General features: G+C 58.0%; 6 protein-coding genes and 1 non-coding gene across 7 annotated transcripts; 3 read left to right on the top strand and 4 right to left on the bottom strand.

Moving 5' to 3' along the window:
• Window positions 1–1,057: 1,057 nt before the first annotated feature.
• Window positions 1,058–4,609, bottom strand: TRAVEDRAFT_71391 (uncharacterized protein; the record flags this gene model as incomplete). Its single annotated transcript, XM_008039502.1, has 9 exons — window positions 4,362–4,609; window positions 4,155–4,310; window positions 3,050–4,102; window positions 2,931–2,998; window positions 2,678–2,881; window positions 2,434–2,623; window positions 2,326–2,379; window positions 2,175–2,272; window positions 1,058–2,119 (listed from the first exon to the last, which is right to left on the bottom strand). Exons 1-9 carry the CDS (start codon window positions 4,462–4,464, stop codon window positions 1,058–1,060), a joined length of 2,988 nt encoding a protein of 995 aa, XP_008037693.1. The 5' UTR covers window positions 4,465–4,609.
• A 162-nt stretch (window positions 4,610–4,771) lies between these two features.
• TRAVEDRAFT_t75 lies at window positions 4,772–4,861 on the top strand. Its single transcript has one exon. It is a non-coding gene; the product is annotated as a tRNA-Leu (tRNA).
• Window positions 4,862–6,394: 1,533 nt separating this feature from the next.
• On the top strand, window positions 6,395–6,865 carry TRAVEDRAFT_78906 (uncharacterized protein; the record flags this gene model as incomplete). The annotated part of the gene is made up of 1 exon (XM_008039501.1): window positions 6,395–6,865. A coding segment is annotated over one exon (471 nt), but the record flags the coding sequence as incomplete, so codon positions are not given.
• An 863-nt stretch (window positions 6,866–7,728) lies between these two features.
• Window positions 7,729–8,001, top strand: TRAVEDRAFT_106570 (uncharacterized protein; the record flags this gene model as incomplete). The annotated part of the gene is made up of 1 exon (XM_008039500.1): window positions 7,729–8,001. A coding segment is annotated over one exon (273 nt), but the record flags the coding sequence as incomplete, so codon positions are not given.
• Window positions 8,002–15,607: 7,606 nt separating this feature from the next.
• Window positions 15,608–19,959, bottom strand: TRAVEDRAFT_147171 (uncharacterized protein). The gene is made up of 10 exons (XM_008039499.1): window positions 19,777–19,959; window positions 19,668–19,724; window positions 19,582–19,614; window positions 19,481–19,529; window positions 19,234–19,430; window positions 18,892–19,183; window positions 18,342–18,830; window positions 17,747–18,276; window positions 15,755–17,677; window positions 15,608–15,686 (listed from the first exon to the last, which is right to left on the bottom strand). Exons 1-9 carry the CDS (start codon window positions 19,789–19,791, stop codon window positions 16,754–16,756), a joined length of 2,586 nt encoding a protein of 861 aa, XP_008037690.1. The 5' UTR covers window positions 19,792–19,959; the 3' UTR covers window positions 15,608–15,686; window positions 15,755–16,753.
• A 2,900-nt stretch (window positions 19,960–22,859) lies between these two features.
• On the bottom strand, window positions 22,860–23,197 carry TRAVEDRAFT_122430 (uncharacterized protein; the record flags this gene model as incomplete). The annotated part of the gene is made up of 3 exons (XM_008039498.1): window positions 22,860–22,905; window positions 22,966–23,071; window positions 23,128–23,197. Coding segments are annotated over 3 exons (222 nt in total), but the record flags the coding sequence as incomplete, so codon positions are not given.
• An 852-nt stretch (window positions 23,198–24,049) lies between these two features.
• On the bottom strand, window positions 24,050–24,907 carry TRAVEDRAFT_71387 (uncharacterized protein; the record flags this gene model as incomplete). Its single annotated transcript, XM_008039497.1, has 3 exons — window positions 24,050–24,323; window positions 24,425–24,530; window positions 24,592–24,907. The coding sequence occupies 3 exons, from the start codon at window positions 24,905–24,907 to the stop codon at window positions 24,272–24,274; spliced, it is 474 nt and encodes a 157-aa protein (XP_008037688.1). The 3' UTR covers window positions 24,050–24,271.
• Window positions 24,908–24,912: the final 5 nt, after the last annotated feature.

Below are 24,912 nucleotides of genomic sequence, written 5' to 3'. Positions count from 1 at the left end.
GCGAGGACGCGAGGGGTGGGGGAGAGAAGAAGGCTGGAGGAAGACGCGAGCGCCGGGCTCTTCGTGCGACATGTGGGCAGCGTGATGGGGCCCTGTGCACCAAATTCGCTCGCCGTTGTCCACCCAGACCGAGGGCCCACGCAGCAGCTGCCCCGAGCCTCCGCCCGTCCAGGGATCGACGGAAGAACGAACTCCCGCTGATCCCTGTCCGCTTTCGGCTCCGGAGGTAAACATCGCAGATGACAGATCTTGCCCTCATAATTGCCCTCAATCTCCGCGCGCGCCCGGCCACTCGCGGCCAGCTCGCTCGCGCTCTCTGGCTGGCGAAAGACGGTCAGAGCTCTCATCCAGCTACACACGCATCCTACACCGCACACTGCGAACGACGCACCCAAGCCTGAGCCAAGAAACAGCGATGAGGTCGAGATTGCATTATGGCAGCCAGATCGCGATCCGAGCCCTCACACACCCTCCTCCTTCACGACCACACCCTCCGGCAGAACAACGCCCGGCGCACCTAATGTCGCGCTATCCTTCTCCCCCCGTGCGTCTCCCCCACGCGTCGCCACCGCGTCAGTCCCTACTGCTATGGAGCGGGGCGCTTAGTCGGCGCCTACTTTGCACAGTGGCAAAATCGGGCGGGGAGCAGGGCTAACCCTAGCCTAGGGTCGGCGCCTAACTGGGCCCCTAGGGGGTGACATACTTAGTCGGCCAAATACCTAGGGTCCATCGTGAGCTGAGAAAGACCTCTTGGGCAGAGTATGAAATCTGCTGCACCTTCAAAGCTGCGCTGTAGATTATTTGGACTGCACAACGGGGACCATTGCGTACAGTCACCTATGCGGATCGAGCGCCTAAATGCCATATCGAGCGCTTATTACCATATATGGAAGGTTGTTCCCATCCCTGGCAAAATTGGAGGGCCCAAAAATAAATAACTCGGTCAGTTTTGAGAATTTTGGAAATCCCTCTGACCGTTTTGTTCCCCTGATGAAAAGGAGTCGATTGGTCAGATGGATAAGGATTTGGGCAAGAATTGAAGTGTCCAATGTCTTGTTCAAAAGTAGCGGTGACTAGACGCCCCGCTCCATATATGAAACGCCCCGTCTATCGGGTCCCCTCCCTGTGATAGTGGTGCACAACGTTCGCCCAGCCGCGCAAGGCACACGCGCAACGCGCCCCCTGTCGCGCTCGTCCCCGTCCGCGCGACGCCCGCCACCCCGCGCAGGACGTGTGACGGCGCGAGCACCCTGCGCGGGCCCTCCACCACAGCGGTGGTGGCGCGCCGCGCGCGCTCGTGGCGCCCCGTACCAACACGCAACGCGGCCTCGTCCTGCCGTAGCGTATCGACTCCGCGGCCGACCAGCTGCCGCACGAGCGGCTTGAGCACGACCGCGAGGAGGGCCGACGGCGCCAAGTGCGCCGCAGCCGCCGAACGCGCCATCGTGCTTATCGAGCCTAGGGCGGGCGCGACCACCGGCACGTCGTCATCGTGGCCAAGAGCGGGGGCGCTGCGGCGGCGCCGCGGCAGGCTGGTGAGGCGTTGGATAGCAACGACGAGCGCGGGGTCCGCGACCGATACCAAGTCCGTGGCGGGCGAGCCTAACGGTGTTTCAGCCTGAGCCCCAGATTGCGGGGGCGCCACGAAGATCGCGCGGCCGAGCCCGTATGGTGCAGGCTCCTCCGCGCTTGTCGGGGCAAATTTGAGCAGGGAATGGACGTCGAAGATGGGGGCGCGCGTGGGCTCCGCGTCCGCGCCTGTGCCTGCGAACGACATACACAGGCCCCGCTCCAACGCCGCACCGAGCATGGCCGGCTTGATGTCCACGGGCTTCGTGTCTTCGTCCGCGACGTTGGGATGGTACGTCCGGTGCAGGCCGCATGTGCGGCAGAACGCGGTGCCGTCGTGCGCGCCCGCGCCCGCGCCACGCTGCCGCCGTGATGATCTTGCGAGCTTCTGCGATTCTGATAGTGAAGCCGTGGGACTGGCGCGCGGATAGAAGCCCTCGTCCTCGAGCCAGCGGAAGACGTCCACGGTGGTGAGCGGGATGAGATCCGTGCCGGGGCTCTGCTCGCTGAGACGGGTATATGCGTCTCGTAATGCACGGGCGCGAGCCATCTAGCGAAAGAAGTGATGAGTGCGTTTACGTTTGCAGGATAGAATCGTGCCTGACCTCGATGGACTTCTGACGACCATAATGAAGGCTCTGGAGCTGGGCCGGGCTGTTAGCCAATGTGTACGGCAGGCGGGTGGAGAAGCGGCCTTTCACGTCTAGCGGTTCACGATGAGTCGAGATGACATCCAGATGTGCTACGAAAATGTACCTTTCAGCGTCATTGGGAACTGTGGCACCAGAGTGCGCAGCTTTATCGCGTATTCTGAACAGATGGATGCTTAGTATGATGTACATGCGTACAAATCACGTCACTCACCAAGTTCAACTTCCTCCTCGGCCTGAGCAGCCTCCCGCGCATCGGGTGCAGTATCCGCGTCGTGCATGTCCTCCAAAGAGGGCTCCTGATCATCAGCGGGAACGGGGAGAAGTTCGGTGCTACGGTCCAACTCGACATCGAACATCTGCTCATCGCCCTCTACAGGATTGAGATAGTGCATCGGGTCCAGCTATTGCACGCGCAATTAGATAAAACGCGGTTGCATGGGAGGAATAAAACGCACCTCGACCCAATGCTCGATCTCCGTGGGGGGGTTCATCGTGCCAGCCCACGTAAACGTCAAGCGTGCAAGAAAGGGCTTCTCCGCCGTACCCGTTACGATGAATGGCGGCTTGGACACGACGATGGGCTCCACCAGAGTGGCGGGCGGCTGATCGGTCGCACAAGCGACGGTCAACGTGCGCAGGATCGACGATATTGGGAGACTCTACAGAGACTCTGAGCAAGGAAGCAAGGCCAGATGGGGTTAGACGTACGTATGGAGGAGAGGTCACTGTGAGTCGCCACCGGTGGGTGTGATCCGCACGTTGCGTAGGGCGATGATCTATGATGTTCAGTTAGACGAATATATGGCAGTAATATCAACAAGACGTACTTGGAGGAAGGAAAAGACTGTGGTCTGCAACCTTCACGCGTGCATTGATGTGAAACCGGGTTCCAGAGAGCATCTGCAGTGCAGAGCTCGCTTTACCATCCGTTTCCTCAGGCCGAGATTTACTCTCGGGTGCCCGGTCTTCCGCGGGGACGTTGTCGGGCAGTGTACTGAGCGGGACGATTTCATCTAACTCCTTACGAGCGATGTTCCGGTGCGCATATGGCTTGCGCCAGACATGTCGCGCGTGTAGGCCAGAGCCTCCAGAAGTATCTCCGATATCCACAACCTCGTCTTCGTTAGCGCGGACGTTGATGCATCTCTTCTTCGGTACACGACCGAGGAAAGGCGCGAGCGCAGGAGTATCGGCGTGATATCCCAAAGTCTTCGTAACGTGTGCGCTTGACTGTGAAATCTCCTTCGGAGCCTGTTCATGCACTTTCGCTGTTTCTGTAGAGGCCGAAGGTTCCTCCAGCGCCGCTTCAGGTTTTGGTGCAACTGCAGGGGATGGTCTTCTCGTCGGTAGGGCCAAGCCCTCGCCCGCACCGACGGCAATCTCGAACAGTCGTCTCAAGCTCGGCAGACTCACCCCGCCCACCTCAATCCCGCACGCAACCACCCAGTCGCGCTCATGCTGCGGCACGAGCACCGCGCAGCTCTGCATGCACTCGTCGTGGCTGCCGTACTCGATCTGGTGCCGCAGGCGGCAGTGATTGAGCAGGCCCTGCAAGCTCGAGAAGTCGGAGCGTGCGCAGACATGGCAGGCGAGCTTGGCAACTTCTGGGGGGTCGGTCGCGGTGTTGCGGATGTAGAGGAGGCGCTCGCGGGGGGCGGGTGCAGCGCGGGGTGGGCCGCGGGTGCGTGTAGATCGCGAAGGGAGGTTGGGTAGAGGTAGGGAAGACAGTTCCGTAGATGGAAGAGTGGGGGGAGGGGGAATGCTTGCCGGACGGTGAAGGGGCTGGGGGGCTAGCCTGATGTCCCGATTGAAAAGGAGGTCGCAGGGAGCCTCGATAGCGTCCAGAGCGTCCAAAGATGCAGTGCGGAACTCATCTGAACCTGTTTGATAGTTGAGGCAGAGTGGGGAGGCACGAAGTCGATGAGGACGCACGAGATCCAGCGTTCCTGTCCAGAGACTCTTGGAGTAGCAGTGCCCATGTGAGGCGCGATTGCACCGTATGAGCTATACGTTGGCGTATTGCTACCTCGAGGTCGATTTCTTCCAGTATGATCTGTTGAAAGCTTGGGCTGTAGGCAGAATGAGGTTCTGGATGCGTTAGGTGACAGTCCGGGAGTACTAGTTAAGCTCGAGACTCACGGGGTGAAATCTTCTGTCGTTTTCTCGGTCGCTCCCTGTCACCTTCAGCATGGTCTGAGCGTTGAGTAGACCCATTCGATGCTGCTTTCACGGAGCGAGACATATAGAGCTGCAGGTCGCAGCCAAAATACTAGCGGCTCAGCAGGGACGCAAGTTGCAACGGTGTGAACCAGATGTTCCGCAAACATGTACTTCTCCACGTCAGACCCGTTCCTGAGTGTTTGGCCGGTAGATGACCAGTAGTGAGCAACACAGGAGATTGTTAGCGTTCTAGGATGTCCATGAGACAGTACCTGACAGTACTTGCAAGAGCCTCAAACTCTGCTCATCGGGGGAACAATATTACACATCCGAAAGTCGTGGACCGTTCGGCATCACGATGGATCCTTATGGTAAGCCCATTGACATAAGGCGATATGGCCGAGCGGTCTAAGGCGCTAGAATCAGGCGGTAGTCTAATCTAGTCCGAAAGGGCGTGGGTTCGAATCCCACTGTCGTCAATATCTTTTGCTTTTTCGTCACCGCCAGCATCACTGACCATCCAGTCTGTTCTCAATCATCCCCACACGCCTTAATTGGTATGGTCTGATGCTCGCAGGAACCCCCCACAAACGTGTCTGGTACGTAAAGTTCACAACACAGTATACAACCTCTCGCAGAAGTCGACTCACGGGTGTTGTTACGATCGAGGTCAGGTCAAGAGCCAAGAGCGTCAGCAGACGGCCCCTACGCCCCTTACTATGTCGATCTAAGTGACTAGTTTTGCATTACAATAGGATCTTATCTTTGAGACTTACTTTACTTATGTAGGATTAGTACGAAGTCTTGTTCGCCGACTGAATAAAGCACCCTCGAGCTGGGACTCAGGTCCTCAGCTTCGAGCTGGTACATTCTTCCCCCATCTTCCTCCTCCTCCTCCTGGCGTGATCCCGACGCTGCTCGTATCATAAGCTCGAAGCTACCCCCTTTCTCCCTCGTCCGTGGCATCTAGCGGACTCGAGGGCGCCTCCATTCCTCACGCGACCGCTGGTGCACAGCGTTAGCGCCCGTCTTCCTCTTTCGACCACCATCACCCGACCTCTCCATTCCTCCGACTCCTTTCCTCCTCCTCGCGTCCTCGCGCTCTGAGACGACTTTCCTCGGCTACGCGACGACTCTCTGCTTCTCTCACACGCTCTAGGCGACACCTTTCGCGACGTTGGACGATCCTTTCCCGACGCTGCGGCACCCCTCCTCGACAACCTCTACTCGACTATCCGGAGACCCGACCTACCTTAGCACCTACGGTATCGTGCTCGCTTCGTTTATTTTAGCTAATTGTTCTCGTTCGTACCAGATAGCCTACCCTACAAGACTCCCCCCCACGCGTCAGTCAGCCTTTTGAGGCAGGCGCGTTACGACCTCTGAGGAGTTCGAGCCCCCGAGTGCCACTCGGCGAGCTCCTCACGTGTACACACCCCGTCTCCTGTCCGGGTCGAGACTAAATACCTCGATCGCAGGCGCACCGTGCACAAGACGGTGGACTGGGGTTACGGCTACATGGACCACGACTACGACCTACTTCTTCAGTCATTCACGCCTGAGCCCACTCCCCCTCCGACGCGCGCGACTCGCGCGTCCTCTCTAGCTCTCCCCCCTCCTCGCGAAGCACTCCCTCTCCCCCTCTCGGACTGCTTTGCGCGAACGCGTTCCACGCGCGCGACGCCGACCTCGAGCACGACCACTGGTTCGACGTCGACTCCGACGACTTCCGCCCGTGTGACACCCCCTTCTGTCCACACCGGCTCGACGACGTCACCTCGCAGCTCGGTCGCCTCGACGCGCACCTTTCCCTCACACCCATCTCCCGTGTCCCTGCTCCCACCGCCGCCACCCTTCCTTCCACCCAAACCGACCATCCTACCCCCTCACCCGAAGCTCCTCGCCAAGCAAGAGCGATGGCGGCACCACTCGACCCGGCTACGCAAGCCTACGTCGACACGGCGATCGAAAGGCTCTTCCGACGCTTCCAAGCCCCGACGTCCCAGCCCAAGATCAAGGAGCCCGACTCCTTCGATGGGACTAAGGCGCGATACGACGCCTGGAAGCAGCAGGTTCAGCTCTACGTGGGAAGCATGGAGAAGGATCGAGCCCTCACTACCATCGTCTCCTTCATCCGCGGAGAACGCGTCGAGCGCTGGAGACAGGCCTTCTCGAAGAAGCACCACCAGGACGGCACCTGGACCTTCGCGACCACCGGCAACTTCTGGACCGAACTCGACAAGATTTTCGTCGACCCCAACCTCGCGAAGACCGCACAAGCGCGGTTAGAACGCTGCTACATGGGCAACCGCACCGCGAACGAGTTCTTTCAAGATTTCGAAGAGCTCGTCGACCTCGCTGGCTTCAAGACCACAGACCTCCACGTTCTCGACCTCCTACAACGCAACACTCGCACGAACATCATCCAGACCATCTACGCGTCCGGCAGTGAGCCCGCCGACTATGACGCGTGGAAGGCGCGCATAGCCAACATCGACACCCTCTGGCGCAAGGGACAGATCGTCCTGCGCGGCAATGCGCCCACTACCACTACGACAACAACGAGCTCGACAGCTCGTACCTCACACCCCCCTTCCTCTACCTCGCACCCTCCGACCTCGTCGACGACTGTGACCACTGCGCAGCACCCGACGCCGCGCGTGGACCGGACCGACGGCACAGGTACCACGTACGGAGGACGCGGCCAACCTATGGACCTCGACCGCGCCTGCATCAAGTGCGGCAAGAAGAAGTCCGAGGCCGGCCCCTGCCAGTCCCCATGGCACGTCCCCAACCGGAGCCCTCAGCAACAGCGCATCCGCCGTGCGTGGGAGGAAGAGGACGCGCGCGAGGAGTTCCTCGAGGCGATCCGCCACTTCGCCGCCGAAGATCCCGAGGACTTCACGGCGCAGGGTTTCGACTTCGGGAGCGCGTGACCGCACCCACACGCTCCCCATCTCTCGGTGCCTGTACGATAACGACCACGAACGATGTCTCATCCCCTTCGCCTCGCATCTCTGTCATCTCTGGTCTCGGTTCCCTTTCGACTTCATCACCTCTCTCTTCGACTTCGACATCTCTCTCATCGACTACGGCGACCTCGACTCGGTCCCCGTTGACTCATACCGAAGAGGCGTCTCATCTCGAGCGTGGCCGGCGGTCTAAACCGGTGCTTAATTCCTCTTTTCTTTCATCTACTTGTACTAGTACGATACATATCAATAAAAACTCTGAAAAAATCGGAAAACCTCGTCCGAGTGCGGCGGACACCAAAACCAATGCATTCAGTATCACAAGGGAGGGTCCCCGGTATTTCAAGGTGGTTCGCGGGTCCGGCGCTAGGCGCCAGTTGGACATACCGCTGACCATTGAGAATCCGGAGACGGGCGAGAAGACGGACTTAGTGGGCTTGGTGGACACTGGCTGTACGGGCTCTTGTGTTCATAGAGACTTGGTTCGACGAGCTAGGCTTACAATGCACCCATTCGAGCAACCGATTGCCGTTTACAATGCGGACGGTACAGCGAATGCGGGCGGCTCGATTACCCACTACGTCATCCTATGGCTGCGCATCGGAGATCATCGAGAACGTGTTCAGTTCTTGGTGACAGACTTGGGGAAGGCTGACCTTTTCTTGGGCCATGAGTGGATTGAGCACCACAATCCCTCAATTGACTGGCAAAAGAAAACGGTCGAATTCAGCCGTTGTCCTTCCTCGTGTCAGCGCGTCGTAGACGAGGGTGATCTTGTCTTTAAGCTTAACACCTCATCATACCTAAAGTCTCGTCAGGAAAAGATCAATGCAGTACATATAAGGGCTAAGAGTTCGGTTGCAATGGACATCGCAATCGAACAAAATCAGGCGAAAGGAAAGCGCACGCTCGATGACATAGTCCCGGAGCCATACCGGGACTTCGGGGATGTATTTTCGGAAGACACTTTCAATGTTCTTCCTGAGCATCGTCCCTATGACCACGTCATTGAGCTACTTCCTGGAGCTAAGCCCTATTGCGGGAAGATCTATCCTATGACACTGGAAGAGCAGGATGCTCTGGACAATTTCTTGGAGGAAAATCTTCGTACTGGACGGATACGCCCTTCAAAGTCTCCATGGGGTGCACCATTCTTCTTCGTCAAAAAGAAAGACGGGAAACTCCGACCAGTCCAGGACTATCGGAAGTTGAACGACATGACGAAAAAGAATAAGTATCCGTTACCTCTGATGTCGGAGCTGCTTGACCGACTGAAGGGGGCGAAGTATTTCACCAAGTTAGATATCCGGTGGGGTTACAATAATATTCGCATGAAGGAGGGCGATGAGGAGAAAGCTGCGTTCATCACCAATCGCGGCTCGTATGATCCTCTCGTCATGTTCTTCGGTCTGTCGAATAGCCCTTCCACCTTCCAAATGATGATGAACGACATCTTTCGTGACCTCATCTTGAAGGGCAAGGTTATTGTATACCTTGATGACATCCTGATCTTCACGGAGAGCCTGGATGAGCATCGGTCGATTGTTCGACAAGTGTTGCAAATATTGCGAGAAAATAAGTTAACGGTGAAACCAGAAAAATGCGAATTCGAAGTACAGGAGACCGAGTATCTCGGACATATCATTGCTCCTGGAATTGTGAAGATGGACCCTGCTAAGGTCGCTGGTGTAACTAGCTGGCCCACGCCCAAGTGCAAACGGGACGTACAGGGATTCCTCGGATTCGCAAATTTCTATCGACGGTTCATCAAAGACCTCTCCAAGATTGCAGCGCCTTTGAACAGATTGACTGGTCTCGCAGAATGGCAATGGTCCGAAGTAGAACAGGAAGCCTTTGATAGGATCAAAACCGCGATTACCTCTGCACCTGTACTCGCAGTTCCAAATGATCACGATCCTTTCAGGGTGGAATGCGATGCTTCAAAGTTTGCGCTCGGAGCAGAGCTCGCGCAAAAGCAGGATGGACAATGGCGGACAATCGCCTTCCTGTCAAAGTCTCTCTCGCCTGCTGAGCGTAACTATGAGATCTATGACCGCGAGATGCTAGCCCTTATGACTGCGCTGGACGAATGGCGGCACTTCCTTAAAGGCTCCCAACAGAAGTTCGAGATTCACACAGACCACAAGAATCTTGAATACTTCAGGAAGCCTCAACGCCTTAATCCACGTCAAGCGCGCTGGGTAGTAACCTTGCAGGACTTTGATTTTGCGCTCATGCATCGGCCAGGCAGAACCATGGGCAAATCGGACGCACTTTCACGCCGACCTGATCACGACATCGGCGACGGTGCGAATGATGATGTTACATTGCTCAAGCCTGAATGGTTCCGGCCAATAGCTATTGATGGAGAGGACAACATTCGAAAGGACTGCTTCTCCTTGCGAGAGCGTCTGGAAGAATCTGTCATCAATGAGCTGGGTCGTAATGGTGACTTTGAGAAGACCAAGGACGGTCTTGTCTACAGGAAGGGGAAGTTAGTCGTGCCCAATGACAAGGGTTTGCGGGGACGCATCATCACCGCGCATCATGATTCAGTCAGTGCAGGACATCCGGGTCGAGAAAAGACACAAGAATTAATTTTCAGATCTTACTGGTGGCCGTCCATGCGCAAAGATATCAGCGCATACGTCAAAGGATGTGCCGTATGCCAGAAGTCTAAAATTGATCATCGACGCCGTGCCGCACCGCTGAACCCGAACCCAATCGCAGAGTACAACTGGGAATATATCTCAGTTGACATGATCACTCATCTCCCGGATTCACACGGGAATAATGCGATCCTTGTCATTGTAGACATGAAGTCTAAGGACTTCATCGCTGTCCCCTGTACAGACCAGCTTAGCTCGGAAGGTTGGGCAAACTTGTTCATTAAGCATGTGTACGCAAACCATGGACTACCGCGACGTGTGTACTCAGATCGAGGGTCTATTTTCGTCTCTGCGTTCATCCGAGATCTCTATCGGAAGCTAGGCGTTCAAGGGAACCCAAGCACTGCCTATCATCCTCAAACTGATGGTCAGACAGAACGCATAAACCAAGAGATTGAGAATTACCTGCGCATCTTTGTAAACCACCGTCAGGACGACTGGTCCGACTGGTTGCCACTCGCGATGTTTGCGTACCGGAACAGGAAGCACTCAGCCACCGGCTTCTCGCCGTTCTACATGACGCATGGCCGTGAAGCGTTCACCGGGGTAGAGACGAAGAAGACAGTAGCGGCAGAAGAGGCACAGCAGTTTGCGGCACGGATGAAGGGGATTTCGGAGCAGGCTGCAGCAGCGCTGAAGGTGGCAAAGGACACGATGAAGCGAAAATATGACAAACACCGTCGCGAATCAGTACCGTATCGTGTCGGCGACTGGGTGCTTCTTGACTCGTTCCACATCTCGAGCGACCGGCCTAATAAGAAGCTGGAGGACAAACGTTACGGACCCTTTCAAATCCAGGAGAAAGTGGGCCAAGGAGCGTACCGTCTCAAGCTGCCGAAGCAGTGGAAAGCCATTCATCCTGTGTTCAATGAAGTTCTCTTGTCGCCGGCGCACCAGCCAACCTTCCCGAGCCAGCCCCGAATGGAGACCACTGCCCCCGACGTGACAGACGTGTTATCGGAACCCGAGGACGTCTTGGACTCGAAGGTTGTGCGAGGAGGCCTGCAGTATCTAGTCAAGTGGAAGGGCAAACCGCGTTCGGAGAACACCTGGGAGAAACGCAGCAGTCTAACTAAGACTCACAAGCTACTGCTCGACGCCTTCCATGCTCGAAACCCGACTGCGCCCCGCATGCCGACCATCGTGATCGCGCCGCGTTCTCGCCGATTGCAGCTGTTGGATCCGGATGAGAGACACTGGGAGTATTGGGAAGGACGATGGAATCGCTGGCGCGGACATTGTAGGCAACAGTATTGGACGCTTGGAGTAGTGGAAGCAGATACGGAATCGTGAGGACACGATTCTTGAGCGGGGGGTATTTGTTACGATCGAGGTCAGGTCAAGAGCCAAGAGCGTCAGCAGACGGCCCCTACGCCCCTTACTATGTCGATCTAAGTGACTAGTTTTGCATTACAATAGGATCTTATCTTTGAGACTTACTTTACTTATGTAGGATTAGTACGAAGTCTTGTTCGCCGACTGAATAAAGCACCCTCGAGCTGGGACTCAGGTCCTCAGCTTCGAGCTGGTACATTCTTCCCCCATCTTCCTCCTCCTCCTCCTGGCGTGATCCCGACGCTGCTCGTATCAGGTGTACAGCCACTATAATGCTACCGATCGACGCGTCTTCCACAACTTGACTCGCTGCCACAAACATTTGCATCTCTTATGGGTCCGCATTCGCCCACTCTCTGCACCCTACCTCTGGAAACTCTCTTGTGCATATGCCAGAACATTTGGCTCGGCCGGGCGACTGCACATTCCAGCCCAGAAAACGACCTGAAGTCTTTGGCTCTTACCTGCCGTTTGCTCAGCGAGCCTGCCTTTGATACGCTCTGGTACAAACTGGACTCGCCGGGCCCGCTACTGCGCACTTTGCCCGAGGACCTATGCACCGCTGTCCCGTTCGTACGTCGGCCAGTACAATCCAGCGATGATAACCCCGTGATGGGAACCCAGCTTGTGAGTGCTCCCTCTGAACACGCGTGCATCTGTGTTGAAGTCCGGCGTATTCAGGTGTTCCTCCGAGCCCCAGTACAGCAAGACTTTGTGCGCTTCTATACATACTCTCGACGCGTCAAGAAGTTGACACACGAACGGCGGCCTATTCCACGAGACACTCTCACCGACGAGCTCTTGTGGAACGAGTTCTACGACAGCTCGCCTAAACGGGTTCTAGTCTGCAATTACCGTATCCCGTTCATGGTGTGGGACTTCCTGTCGGGATTCGCGCCCAGGCCTCTGCTCCCCAGCTTGCAGTCCTTCTCCCATTGGGAACGAGATGATGAAGTCGCTAGCTCACATTATGGCAGAATCGTCGGCAGTGACATCTCATCCTACCCTGCCAGCCTGTTATTCGGACCGAAGCTGAAGGAAGCACACATCGAATACACGACCCCTTTCCGGGAACCTGATCATGCCACGGAGCTGGTCCGCGCCCTGTCGCGTACAGTTTCTGCCACATTGGAGCATCTCAACATAGCGGCCGTACCGTCGCGACGCCCCGAGCTTGAGTTTCATGGAGGTTCTCTGTCTGGTACGGAGCTGGGCCTCTTCCATCGCCTTACAAGCTTCAGGGGGCGCACTGTGCGCGTCGCACCAGACGCCCTCATTGCACTCAGCCGCCTACCCCATCTGGAGTCATTGGTGTTGCATATCTCTGCAGCGGAATACGCTTGGGACGCATTGACCCACGAAAGGTCTGACGACTTCTTCGCGAACCTGAAGCAGCTCGCGCTTTACGAAATCGGCTTCGACTGGTGCGCGGCGTTTCTACAAGTTCTCTCGTCCACGTCGCTACGCAGGTTGTCCGTTCGCTCCGAACCCCACGAACTGCCAGATCCGGAACTCTTGGAGGAGCTCTGTACTATAATCAGCTTCCTTCCTTCCGCCGAAATCATTTCCGACCTCATCATCACCATCGGGACTCCCCAGGGCGAGAAAGGCCCCCACAACGACGGCGCAATTTATTGGTCTGAAGAGATCGCACCTCTTTTCACAACTCTGCGGGCCCTGCAGCGCTTCGTCATCAAAGGACAGTGCACCACTATTGTGGACGACCCGTTACTCCAATCCCTATCGGAGTGCTGTACGGACATTGTGGAACTTGTCTTTTCATGGAACTACAATGTAGAACCCCGTCCCGATGACGAACGCTCGCCCGAGGACGACGATGATTATCCTCGAGCGACGCCTTCCGGGCTCCTCCACTTGGCCCGTTTCTGCCCTCGCCTCAAGACACTCGCGCTCCCGGTCAACTGGAGCTGGTTCTCGCTCTCCTACCCGGGACTCCGCCCCAAACACCCACCCGCTCCTCCTCTGCCCATCTTGGGGCCTGCGGTGCATGCTCTGCGGAAGTTCAACGGGTCAGGGTCCCTGCTCTGGAACGAGACCCGCGTGGCATCGGTTATCTCTCTATTGTTTCCTCAACTGTCCGTGCTCACAAACGACTATGGCTGGTTGGATATCGATTCGCTATACTCGTGGTTTGTGCTGATTCGGGCGCAGGAGAGGGCGCATGCGGAGAAGGCCGGGAAGCGGCTTCGGGAGCCGGACTTGTATGTAGAACTCGGAGATGTGTTGAAACTCTGACCTACTAGCAACTGACATGTGCCTTGACTGTACGATAACCAGCCACACGCGAGAGACATAACAATCTTGGCGTACTGTGTGAGGGATGGAGGATACAACGATACGAGTGCGGCGTAGCCTAGTTGGGCGAATGACGGGGTGGCGTCCGACCGCGAGGCGTCGGGATCCGGATCGGGAGGCAGCGTGGGTGGCGTAACCAGCACTTCGGGCCCGCCTCTATGCCAACGCGCGGTCAAGGATGGATGCAATGCCGAGCACCTCTTCCCTCTCAACCTTCCCCTCGACTGCATGCGACGCAAACATAAAATGAAAATAGCAATAGTCGGTTCTGGCGTCTCTGGTCTTGGGGCAACATGGGTAAAGACCTCCGCCACGTGTTCGCGAGTTCTCCCATACTTACCACTTTGCTGTGCTAGCTCCTCAACGAACATACTGACCACGAGGTTCACTTGTTCGAGGCCGACTCGCGCCCTGGCGGACATGCGAATACGGTCACTTATGCTCGTCCAGGAAAAGAATCCACAGATGTCGACACGTGAGTGAAAGCGCATGATATACTTATTTCACTACCTCTGCTCACACGAACCCAATGACATTTCAGGGGTTTCGTAAGTGACGTTGGTCGAAACAAACATCTTAGGCAACTTACCTGGAGCGATAGATTGTCTTTAACCCGAGCACATATCCGAACTTCATCAACTTCCTGAACATGTACCCGGACCTTGCAGAACGTATTCTCCCTACGGAGATGACGTTCGCGGTCTCGCGGGACATGGGCGCGTTTGAATGGGCCGGGAACAACCTCGCGACAGTCTTCTGCCAGCCCTCGCGTCTTCTAGACCCGCATATGTGGCGCCTGATCTACGACGTTCTGCGATTCAATGCCAGCGCACAAAAACTCTTGCTTGAGCTTGAACGCGAAGGTGTGCAAGAGGAAGAAGTCTCTATTATTGATTACCTCGAGCAGCATGGTTACTCTGATTCCTTCCGCGACAATTACCTCATTGTATGCATTATTCAAGAGCGTGCGTGTTTAGTTCAAGGCTCCTGCTCACTCTTCTCCGCAGCCCATGACCGCCGCCATTTGGAGTACCCCTCCGGACAAATGTGCTTTAGACTTTCCCGCGCGTACTTTGGTAAAATAGCTCACAGAAACGTTTGTGGGGCCTGGCTAACTATCGCTCCCGCAGATCCAGTTCATGTATAATCACCACCTCCTACAGATCACCGGCAAACCTTCGTGGCTCACCCTCAGAGGCGGAAGGTAATGACTCAGAGCCCTCTATTCCACCACCCTTAATTCGCTCACCGTCACGCTGTCGACAGCCGGACATACGTGAAGAAGATCTTGTCCAAGCTCCCCGCGTCGCAGCTGCATCTCTCCACGCCCATTCGTGCCGCAAAGTCGATTCCCATCTCGATCAATGGCGCAGGTTCCGGCCAGACGCACCAGGTCGAGCTTACGACAGCGTCGGGCGAAACTTACACATTTGACCATGTCATCCTTGCCTGCCATACGGACACCACCGTCGGCATTCTCGACGCCGGCGGCGGGATGACTCCGGAAGAGACGCGCATCCTCGGCGCGTTTGGATGGAACAAGAACGAGGCGGTTTTGCACTGCGATGAGCGCGTTCGTTGCTTCTCCTTATGCTCTCATGTGCATGCATGCTTATGTTGTTCTCGCTTTTCTCATAGCTTATGCCGGTGTCCCGGCTCGCATGGTCGTGCTGGAACTACCTGACGCAGTCAGTCACGGATGCCGCTGGACGATACCTTCCCAACGTGAACCAGGTCTCTCTGTAAGCCTCTCACAGCCTACGGCATCTCCTCCGCTGCCATGCTCACTTACTTCCCAACTTCCGACAGGACATGTAAACCTTATTTTTCCTGTTGTTTCCGTCGACTCCGCAGCTGACGGAAAATCACCGGTAGACTGGATGAACGAGCTGCAGCACCTCTCGGCAGAGAAACACGGCTCCGTGCTGGTCACGCTCAACCCATCCTTCGACCCCGCGCCCGAGCTCACAATGGGCCGCTACCAGTACGACCATCCCATCCTCAGTCTCGAGGTGCGCCCCTCCCCCGCCTCCCTTTCTTCCCGCTTGCCCCAACACGCTCACGCCGCCCGTCCCCACAGGCCATCCGCGCCCAATCCGAAGTGCCCGCCATCCAGCGCACGCGCGGGCTCTCCTACGCCGGCGCCTGGCTCAAATACGGCTTCCACGAGGACGGGTTCACGTCCGGGCTCCGCGCCGCCGCGGCGCTCCTCCCTTCCTCTGCGCCCTCCTCGCTCCCGTTCAAAATCGCAGACGCAGACCGTCGCCCGAGCGCGAGCGTCGTGTGGCTCGCGCGCGCATTTGCGGCGTTCGAGGCGAGCGGCGCACCGCGCGTGCTCGGCGCGCTCGTCTGCGCCTTCTTGGCGCTCCTCCGCGGGGTGCTTGGGCGGCTCGGGTTGGATTTACGCCACCTGGAGGCGGACGCGGGGCGCGCACCTGCCAAGGCGGTGGGGTCTCACAAGGTCAAGCAGGCGTAAATCGTGGATGTTCGTGGCGGCGTCAGACGGTGATGGCGGCGCAATAGTACTAGGGAGGCTTGGTGCCTGGATGTACCATGTAGCGGCGAGCTGAGCGTGTGTTCCCGCTCGATGCTCAGTGGGATCCCGAGGATGTATTTGGCAAGCTGAGGCCTAAGGAGACTCTGGCGACAGCGTCGCGACTTTGCAGGATAGATAGTGATATATTGCGATACGATGCGTATGATGCCTGAAAGTGGATAGATGAATGTGCGGATGCATGGGGGACGGATGCAGATGCGAGCGTAAACTATGTAGAGGATACACCGGTACCGGGAACGTGCAGGGAGTCGCGAGAAGACGTGCAGGACGAGTTGAATCTGGGAAAGCGAGACGGAACCGACTAGCTACTGGACGAGGCAAGACAAGACGAGAAGACGGAGAGAGTAAGAATGAAACAGAAAGAAACGGCGAAGATGCTACAAAGGCAAGAGAGGCATTAGACAGGGACGGCCCCTGGTGATATTCTACAACGTCCGCGATCCCAGCATGCGGCCGTGGCATCGTCCGTCTATGTACACAACACGCCCGAACTCCAAGCGACGCGCATCTACGACTCCCTCATCACGACTGGCGCTCCTCGTGCCCCGTCGGCAGGCTGAACCGCACCTGGCTCCGAGGCGAATCGTCCTCCTGCTCGCCACCCTCCGCCTCCGTCTCCGCGGGCGATGACGGGTTTGTTGGTGACGTGATCTTTGGCGTGACATGCCCACTGCGGTCATGCTGCTCGTCCGCGAACCGCACGGAGCGCGCGGGCGACATCTCCCTGCTCTGCGTCGCAGACTTGATCGAGTCGATGCGCATGTGTCGTGGTGTGTGCGCGCCCGAGCCGTGGCGCGGGCCTGGTGGCGGCCGCTGCCCAGAACTTCGTCCGCGGCCCTCGTCCGGGGTGTGCGCGCCCGAGCCCGAGGTGGACTCCTCGCCTTCACCCTCGGCTTCAGGCACGGTCGAGCGCCGCGCGTCGAGGTCTTCGCTCTGCGAGCGCTGAATTACTTGTGGTCGTTGTCCGAGTAGACCGCGGCGGATGGACGTGCGTTTTCGCGAGCTGCTGCCCACTGGGCGCGACGTGGCAATCTTTGGCTTCGGGATCTTGATTTTCGGGGACTTTGAGCGGGCCTTACCCGTCGTCGCGCCCGACGGTGTGCCCCCGCTCTGGTCGGACATCCACCCCTCGTCTTCGCTGCCCGCGCCATTTCCTTCTCGTGGCGCGCGGTCGCTGTTTTTCTCCCGCTTCTGTGGTGACGACTGTGGGCTGAGTGCGAGCATTGCGGCGTGGCCGGCTTCCCTCGTCCGTTCACCCATTTCGTGGGCTTCACGCCTGACGCTCTGTTCGGCCAGGTCGAGGATGTCTGCCACGTCCTGGGGTGCGTGTCTGATTCTGTCGCGGATTTCGCCAATGACCGTTGCCGACGCGTCCTCCGCTACCCGTACTCTGTGTGTCGTCGTCTCGTGGGGGCCGTACGCGTTCCGCTGAACCTCGACTTCCACCTACATTCGGCACCGCCGATCAGCACTCTAATCTACGCGCTGAATGAGAGTCAATGGAAGAGAACGAACCTCCTCGCCAGGGCCCGCGCGCCGCTCTACCACCTTGTGGGGGCCCTCGCGCCATTCCTGGTACGTCTCCGTGCCGTCGGGCGGGTCCTCCGCCTTCTCCGCCGCCTCGCGCGGCGTCTCCGGCTGCTTCTCCTCCTCGGACGACGTGCCGGCGACGGGCGTAAGGCTCTCCTCGCGCTCCTGCCCGGCGCCGCCGAGGCGGTCGCGGTTGATCACGATCTCCTCGCCCGGCTGCACGTGGCGGATCTGCGTCGTCCACTCGGGAAGGATCGTGCGCGTCGCGGTGTTGCGGCGCGAGCCGAACGTGCCCGTCCCGATCGTGTCGTGGCGCGACCAGGTGCGGGAGACAGAGTGCACGCGCCGTCCGAAGGTAAAGAACGGGATCGAGAGGCCGTGCACCGCGATGGAGCACAGCACCATGAACGCGACGATGGGCTGGATGGACGCCGCGAGGAGCTCCTGCTGGCCCTCGGGCGGGTCGTGCGGGGTGGGGAGCTGCTCGGCGGCGAGTGTGGAGATGAAAATGGCGCCTGTGCATTGTATTGGGTGTTAGTCCGTCCGTTTCCACGCCCGTAAGCCGATTTGGGGTACTCACCGATGCCCATGGGACCGAAATGGCCGCTGAAGATGGCCTCGCGGAAGGTTTTAATGTCCGGGATCCACCTGTATAGCGCAATGACCACGGGGAGCCGCCGGAGGACCATCACGAGGATTCCGACGACTATTAGGCGCCATACCGACAGTGTCAAGTTCGGGTTTGCAAAGTCGCTGAACGGCATCCACGCGCCGACGAAGACGAAGGCGGCGATGTTGAAGAGCAAATCGATCACGGATGAGAATACGGCCTCCTCTGTTTGTTTATTGAAGAAACCGTCCCAAGCAAACGCGGTTCCGCACGAGAATGCAGCGAGTAGGTCGTCTGAGCCGAGGAGAGTCGTAGTGCCGATGGTGAGTATGGCAAGAGAGACATATTGCGCAACGTATGACTGTCGGTCGATGAGGTCTTTGCGCTCGCAGAACTTCATGAGGTGTCGGAAGCCGAATCCGATCAATGCGCCGAAGATGGTGCCGACGACTACCTGGTCTGTACCAATCACATGTGTTAGCATATAACGCGCATATGAAGGCGGAGATAGCATGCGCACATAGCCAAAGGAGCACGAACCAGTCGGAGACTGCCCGACCGGTGGAAGTGTCGATGATCAGGTAAAGGGCGAGGAAGAGGAAAGGGAATGCGGCTCCGTCGTTGCATCCGCTCTCTGCTGCGAGGAGGTGTCGTAGATGCGCCGGAACATGCTTGTCTGCGTACTTTCCGCCGACCACGGCTGCCGCGAGGATAGGATCTGTTGGGGTGAGGCACGCCGCGACCGCCAAAGATGATAGGAAGTTGAGTCCAGGGATGAGCGCATATATCAATGCACCGGATACGAACCAACCCTGCGGACGACGTCAGAAAATGTTATAGCTGCGAGAGCGTATGCACATACCCAAGTCATGACGGGGCCAAGCAAAAAGAGTAAACTTTTCCAGTGCTTCTTCATGTACGTTTTGGGTAGTTCAACTCCGATGGCGAACACTCCGATGGCGAGCACGACACGAGTGACCTCAAGCGTGATAGTATTGGTGACTTCTCGGTCGCCTCCTCCCCATCCCCGGGGGTCGAAAATGTTGGCGCCGTATGGTCCTGATCAAGTTAGCAAAATCTTCTGGTGATGGAGCGAGTTCTTGGCTCACCTATGACCACTCCGAAGAGAAAAGCCCAGATAGCTTCTCCGATGTAGAGCTACGCACGGTCAGTGTCACGGGCCTCCAGGTATCCATCGTGCACGACATACCTTCTCACGAATGAAAAGCGAGAACATGCCGAACTGGAAGGAGGGTGAGAGGGCATTGAAAGCCAAGGCGGTATGCTGGTGCTCACCAATACTACAAATCCACCCAGCGCCGCATAGGCGATGTGGGGGATGGATACTTCGAACTAAAGGACGTATGAGACTAGCGCAGACATATTGGACTTCAAAAAGACTCACCGGATGGAATCTCATGATGTAGGCGTGACGGGAGTCGTGTCTCGGACGTTTGTCTAGCGTTCACGGGCCGCCTGGAGCCCGCCGAGAAGACGTTGTGGACGAGAGGAGAGAGTGGGAGGTCGTGCAAGACGTCGTGGGTGGTCGTGGCCGTCAAGAGAGAGGCAAGAGGGCTATAAGACGAGGAGGAAGGTGGTGGAGATGATAACGGAGTACCAAGAGCTTCGGTACTGGGTGTAGGCCCCTGGAACGAATGCCGAGCGGCGCGGATTGCCCAGCCGATGATCCTAAAACTTGCAGACAAGTGTGGCGAACGGTCCCTGCTCGGCGCTCTTGACCTCGTTCCGCCTTCGTTGCGCAGAGCTGCGGGGTCGAAGAAGAGAAGGTGGGCGGTCGCGCGCAATGAACGCGGGACCCATTTTATAAAATGTGGACGGCGTAGTCGCCGCCTGGCACGGGCGCTTACCCGCCGCGAATTAAGGGTCCATATCACGCGTGCGGAGGTCCGGCCCACGAGGCTGACCCATCTCCTCGATCTCGTCGTCTATTTGAACGCCCACGACGCGATCCACCTTCTCTTCGCCGTCCCCGACGATGTCAAGACTGCTTTCCTCGCTTTACCCATCCTGACGGGATCCCTCGATGCTGCTGCGTCAACGCTCTCCCGCTCTCGATCCCTCACCGCCTCCGCCATATCGTTCTCCCCTTGCTACGGCGCATCCGCAGCGTTCCGTCTTTGCCAGCCTCGCGAAGCTCTTCCGGCCATGGGAACGCGAAGCTGACAGCCGCCTCCGCAAATGGATCACACGACGGACACGCGGGGGACGTAACTTGGGGTCGTGCTCGATGCCCCGCCCGCTGCGCGACATGATTGGACCCCGCACGCCGTGCATGGTACTTCTGTGGGAAGCACGGGTGAGCACATCACTCAGGATACCTCCCTCAGGCGTTTCGCCGGGCGGTCTACGAGCTCTGGCCAATGCAGCAAGGGCGGTTTACGTGGACATTGACAGGGCGGAAACGATACCGGTCAGGTCGCACCCTGTCGCACCCGCGCGATAACGTAGACATCATACTTCGCTCTCCTCCGCTGCACTTTGTCTGACTTATGCACGGCCTTCTGACGCCAGAACAGGAAAAATTGCATTGGCCGGGGACCCCTGGCAATCTTTCGAGATGCCTTACACAGCGACCTACGAAATTTCGCGGTTTAGTTCGCGCCGTGCGTAAGGAGTACGTCTTGTGGGACTTCATTTGGCTCGGGGACTGTGTAACGGCCCTTATAAACCCGGGGATTTTGCTCATTTCAACGCCAAACCTCATCCAGAATCGCCTTGCGGTTTGCGTGGGTGCAAGGCCTTTGCGCGTCCAGGAAACCCCAACGGGTCGAGGAATACGCCTTCCGGATGCCCCACTCTGTCCAAGGCATTTGGGCGGATTGCCAGGGATCCTGGTGGCCTTTCCAAGTTTGCCGCGGAGAAAGGCCCGGCCACAGCGACCTGCAGGACATCGCACGTCTTCCTGTCGTAATGATGGTCGCGCTCGCCGACATGCGTCCTCAGGGATAAGGTACGCTGCCCTGCCTCCTACACAATAAGGACGGCGAACGTCAACGGTGGATGACGTCCCACCCGTACCTATACCTGGTGGTCGCAGCGGCTGAGTCTTCTTCGCCTTCCGCTATGAACAGGTTCTGTCGGACGACCGCATAGGCGCCCATGGCTCCGAGGGAGTTTGAACGGAGTTAGTGACCGTGGTTGCTACTCGACGCCTGTAGGCGAACTCAAAGAAGCGGTGAGTGTACGCGACATTAGCCGCACTGATCTCATTCCGGCGCAGCGTAGCACGGCACACAGGGGATTCGCCAGTCCAACGATCGGTGCGGATCCGGGCAGTGGCCCTGCGTAGCCTCGCGCCTCCCCCATGCAAGCGGAGCCTTCAACCTACGCCCTCCCCGAAACGCGATCCGCAGGCGAGACGGTCAATCTCCCTGTAATCTCGGAATCTACACTTCCTCTTCCTTGGGAACGCGCGTAAACGCCGCGGACTAGATTTCAGGCTTCACTGCACGCAGCTTCGCGAAGCTCCTCCGCGCAGGTCATTCGCAGCGCGTGTGCGCCTCAGGGTGTCTGCAACCGTACCCGTCCGCCAAGGCGGCGATCTGAATGCAGTACACGCGGCTCCGGGGCGGGTGCTGGTACGCCAAGCGCACTCGTTACGGAAGCCCGCGCTGCTGATGGGGTTAGAGTGCAGGAACGCGGTTTGATATACATAGCCTGAGGGCGGCAGTGGTGCGCCCCATTGAACTCTCTCGCGCTTATGGACAAGCTCGCCTCACCTGGCCCAGCGACGAATACCCTCCCCGGCTGCGTAGAGGCGACTGCGCTACCTGTGGAGCAAAGCAAGGCCTGGAGCTGCTGCTGCTCCCCGCGGCGTGATGCTCGTCGCGGCCGCATTACCACAGTGCTGCAGAGAAGACTTCTTCGGGGCGCTACTTGTGCTACACCTTGACCCTGGTCGTTATTCCTAGGCGACCTCGGAGGAGGCGAAAGTGCCGCAGTCGCGCCGACCACCGTAGCAGAAGTACCTCGCTACCGGCGCAGGGAGCGGCATAAAACGCGAAACGTCGGACTTCATTTTTCCATCGAAAGACTTCTGGTGCAAAGGGTGCGGGGGTTCTGCTATGCCCGCATCGTCAAGGTCTGTCGCGCCGTTACGGCACCGGTAGCATGAGCGTTCGCCGCGGCGCGAGGTATTCTACAAATAAGAAGCGTACGATGTTCAGGATCAAACCACACCGTGTATGATGCTGATCTCTGCTGTGAAAGGGTGTCTGCTGTACAAGCTAGCGGTCGTGACGGGGAGCTATCTGGAGCTGTGCAAATACCGTGGGCACTGCGGCGGTGCCGTGCTTAAACATGGTGGGCGCGCCATCCGTCAAAATCGACATAGCCACTAACCTCCGAAATAGATAGGATGTACAGTAATCCTTGGTATCGACACAAAATATACACCATGCCCGTTGGCATCGTCAACCCCAGCGTCGCCCCTACAAGGAACTCGATTGTCGTCATCAAGTCGCTCCCCTAGACCTTCGCGCCGCAGCGCACGCAACGCTTCTCGACGTCCGAGCTAGAGGGTGCAATGTCAGCCAGTTGCACTTCCACTATATAGGTGGTCACGGCAACTCACAAGAGACAGATCAGACCGCAGGGGAAGAGGAGCACCGCGCAGATGATACCGCACACGCCGTACTTCTTCGACACGTCGTGGTTGCCCGTGGCACACATCGCCATCACTGTCATAGGCGGGTCAGCGAGTCCGCTCCGGGTCCAGGACGGGGGGTGCACGCACGGTTGTCCTGGTACTGCTTGCCGACGTTCGCGTTCATTTTGGTATAGGGATGGGCGGGTGGGTATGAAGAGAAAGAGGAAGTATCAAAGGCGCGAAGAGCGGCGAATTAAAATGTGGGAGGGCGGCGAAGAGAGCGGGCGTGCGGCTAGGGCGCGGGAGGATGTAAAAGGGCAAAGGACGAGCTGAGGTGGGTGAGGATCAACACCACTGTCGACAACTCATTATATACACCTCCAGTCGCTAGGCCAAGACCCACCCAGCTCCGCCGTTGCCTTCGCGTGTGTGCCTCTACCCCCGGAAGGCATCAGCGCCGGACGTCGTACGCAGACCACAATCTCAATACCCCGCCCCGCCGCATAGGCATTTTGATGGCGCGGAGACGCAGTACGTCGTTTCCGCTGACTCCATGTCACTAGCAGGCGGCTGCAATGCATTTGGCAGCGGTCCTGTGCCGGCATCGAGCAGCCACAGGGCCTTGCAGATCAGCAAGAACTGCCAGTGAGTTCGCAGTTGTCGCGCTCATGTGTACGTGTAAAGCGGCCGATTTGATATATCGTGTTCAAGGTCCGTCTGTGGCCCTGCTGCTGTATCCCGGCGGCCGCGTAAAAGTACCTGCGAATCTCAAATAAGTATGATTGGGTGCGCAGTGGCTGTCCGACGCGGTCGGCGATCCTTGGGGTCGCGCGTGCATCAGTGAGCACTCGCACACATTGCTCACGCGCGGTGGATCACTGACAGGAGATGGAAGCCCGAAGAGCAGCCACCTGTCAAATGTGGTCATGTCGTAAGAGGTCGTAAAGCCGCCATCGGGCTTGACGACCAGACCGCAGACACCATCCCGCGACATCGTGTAATTCCGGGCGCATACTGCATCGTGCGGCCAAGCCCACATGACAGGACTCACTACGGTCTGGTAGAGTGTCAGGATACGAACATACGATATCACTGCACAGCACGGTGGATGTAATTAGGTGCGAACGGCGGTACTGCACAGCATCTACACGAAGCAAGAGGAAGGCGCATCCAACAGCGCGCACTGCGGTCCCGAACCCGACTCATCCTTTGCCCCTCGTCCCAGATCAACGCCCGTCGTCAATATCACGCCCTGACGCTGCTACCTCCCACGGGCCATCCGAATTTCAACCTACCCAGAGCCCCGGACGCCGCACCGCACACATCGCTTTTCCACGTCCGTGCTGCACGCGGGAGTGGTCAGCGCTATCATCAACGGGGATACGCATGCGCGCCGCCCATGCACCGCACGAGGGCGGGATCGACGCCGGGCGCTGTTACTCACAAGAGACATATCAAACCACAGGGGAAGCACAAGATCGCGCAGATGATACCTGCGATACCGTGCTTCGTCTCGAAGTCGTGGTTGCCCGCCGCGCACAACGCGAACACTGGCGGACGTCTGGTCAGCATTCCTCACGTCCGCGCATGGCTGTACGACTCGTCGCTCACGTTGTTGTTGGTACGCCGCTCCTGCGGTGAGCTGTGGACCTTGACTCTGTGGTGGAGGGCCCATCTGGGAAGGCATCTGTGGAGGGGGGTATCCTGGCTGGGGCCCCGAGCCCGGGGTGCCCATTGGTTGCGGGGACTGAGCCCCGGGCACGCCATACGAATTCGATCCCTCGGTGTGAGGGTACGGTTGTGGGGTCTGAGGGTATGGTTGTGGGCTTGAGTATCCCGCCGGTCCTTGCGAGGGGTTGTAGCTTGCGCCTTGCGGCGGCTGCCCGTACGCGGGCGGAGGATGTTGTGGGGCTTTCTCGTCAATCATGGTGA

The sequence above is a fragment of the Trametes versicolor genome, assembly GCF_000271585.1.
Source record: "Trametes versicolor FP-101664 SS1 unplaced genomic scaffold TRAVEscaffold_5, whole genome shotgun sequence".
NCBI classification, from domain to species: domain Eukaryota; kingdom Fungi; phylum Basidiomycota; class Agaricomycetes; order Polyporales; family Polyporaceae; genus Trametes; species Trametes versicolor.
The sequence above is the reverse complement of the archived record's forward strand: the minus strand, read 5'-3'. Positions and strand labels throughout refer to the sequence as shown.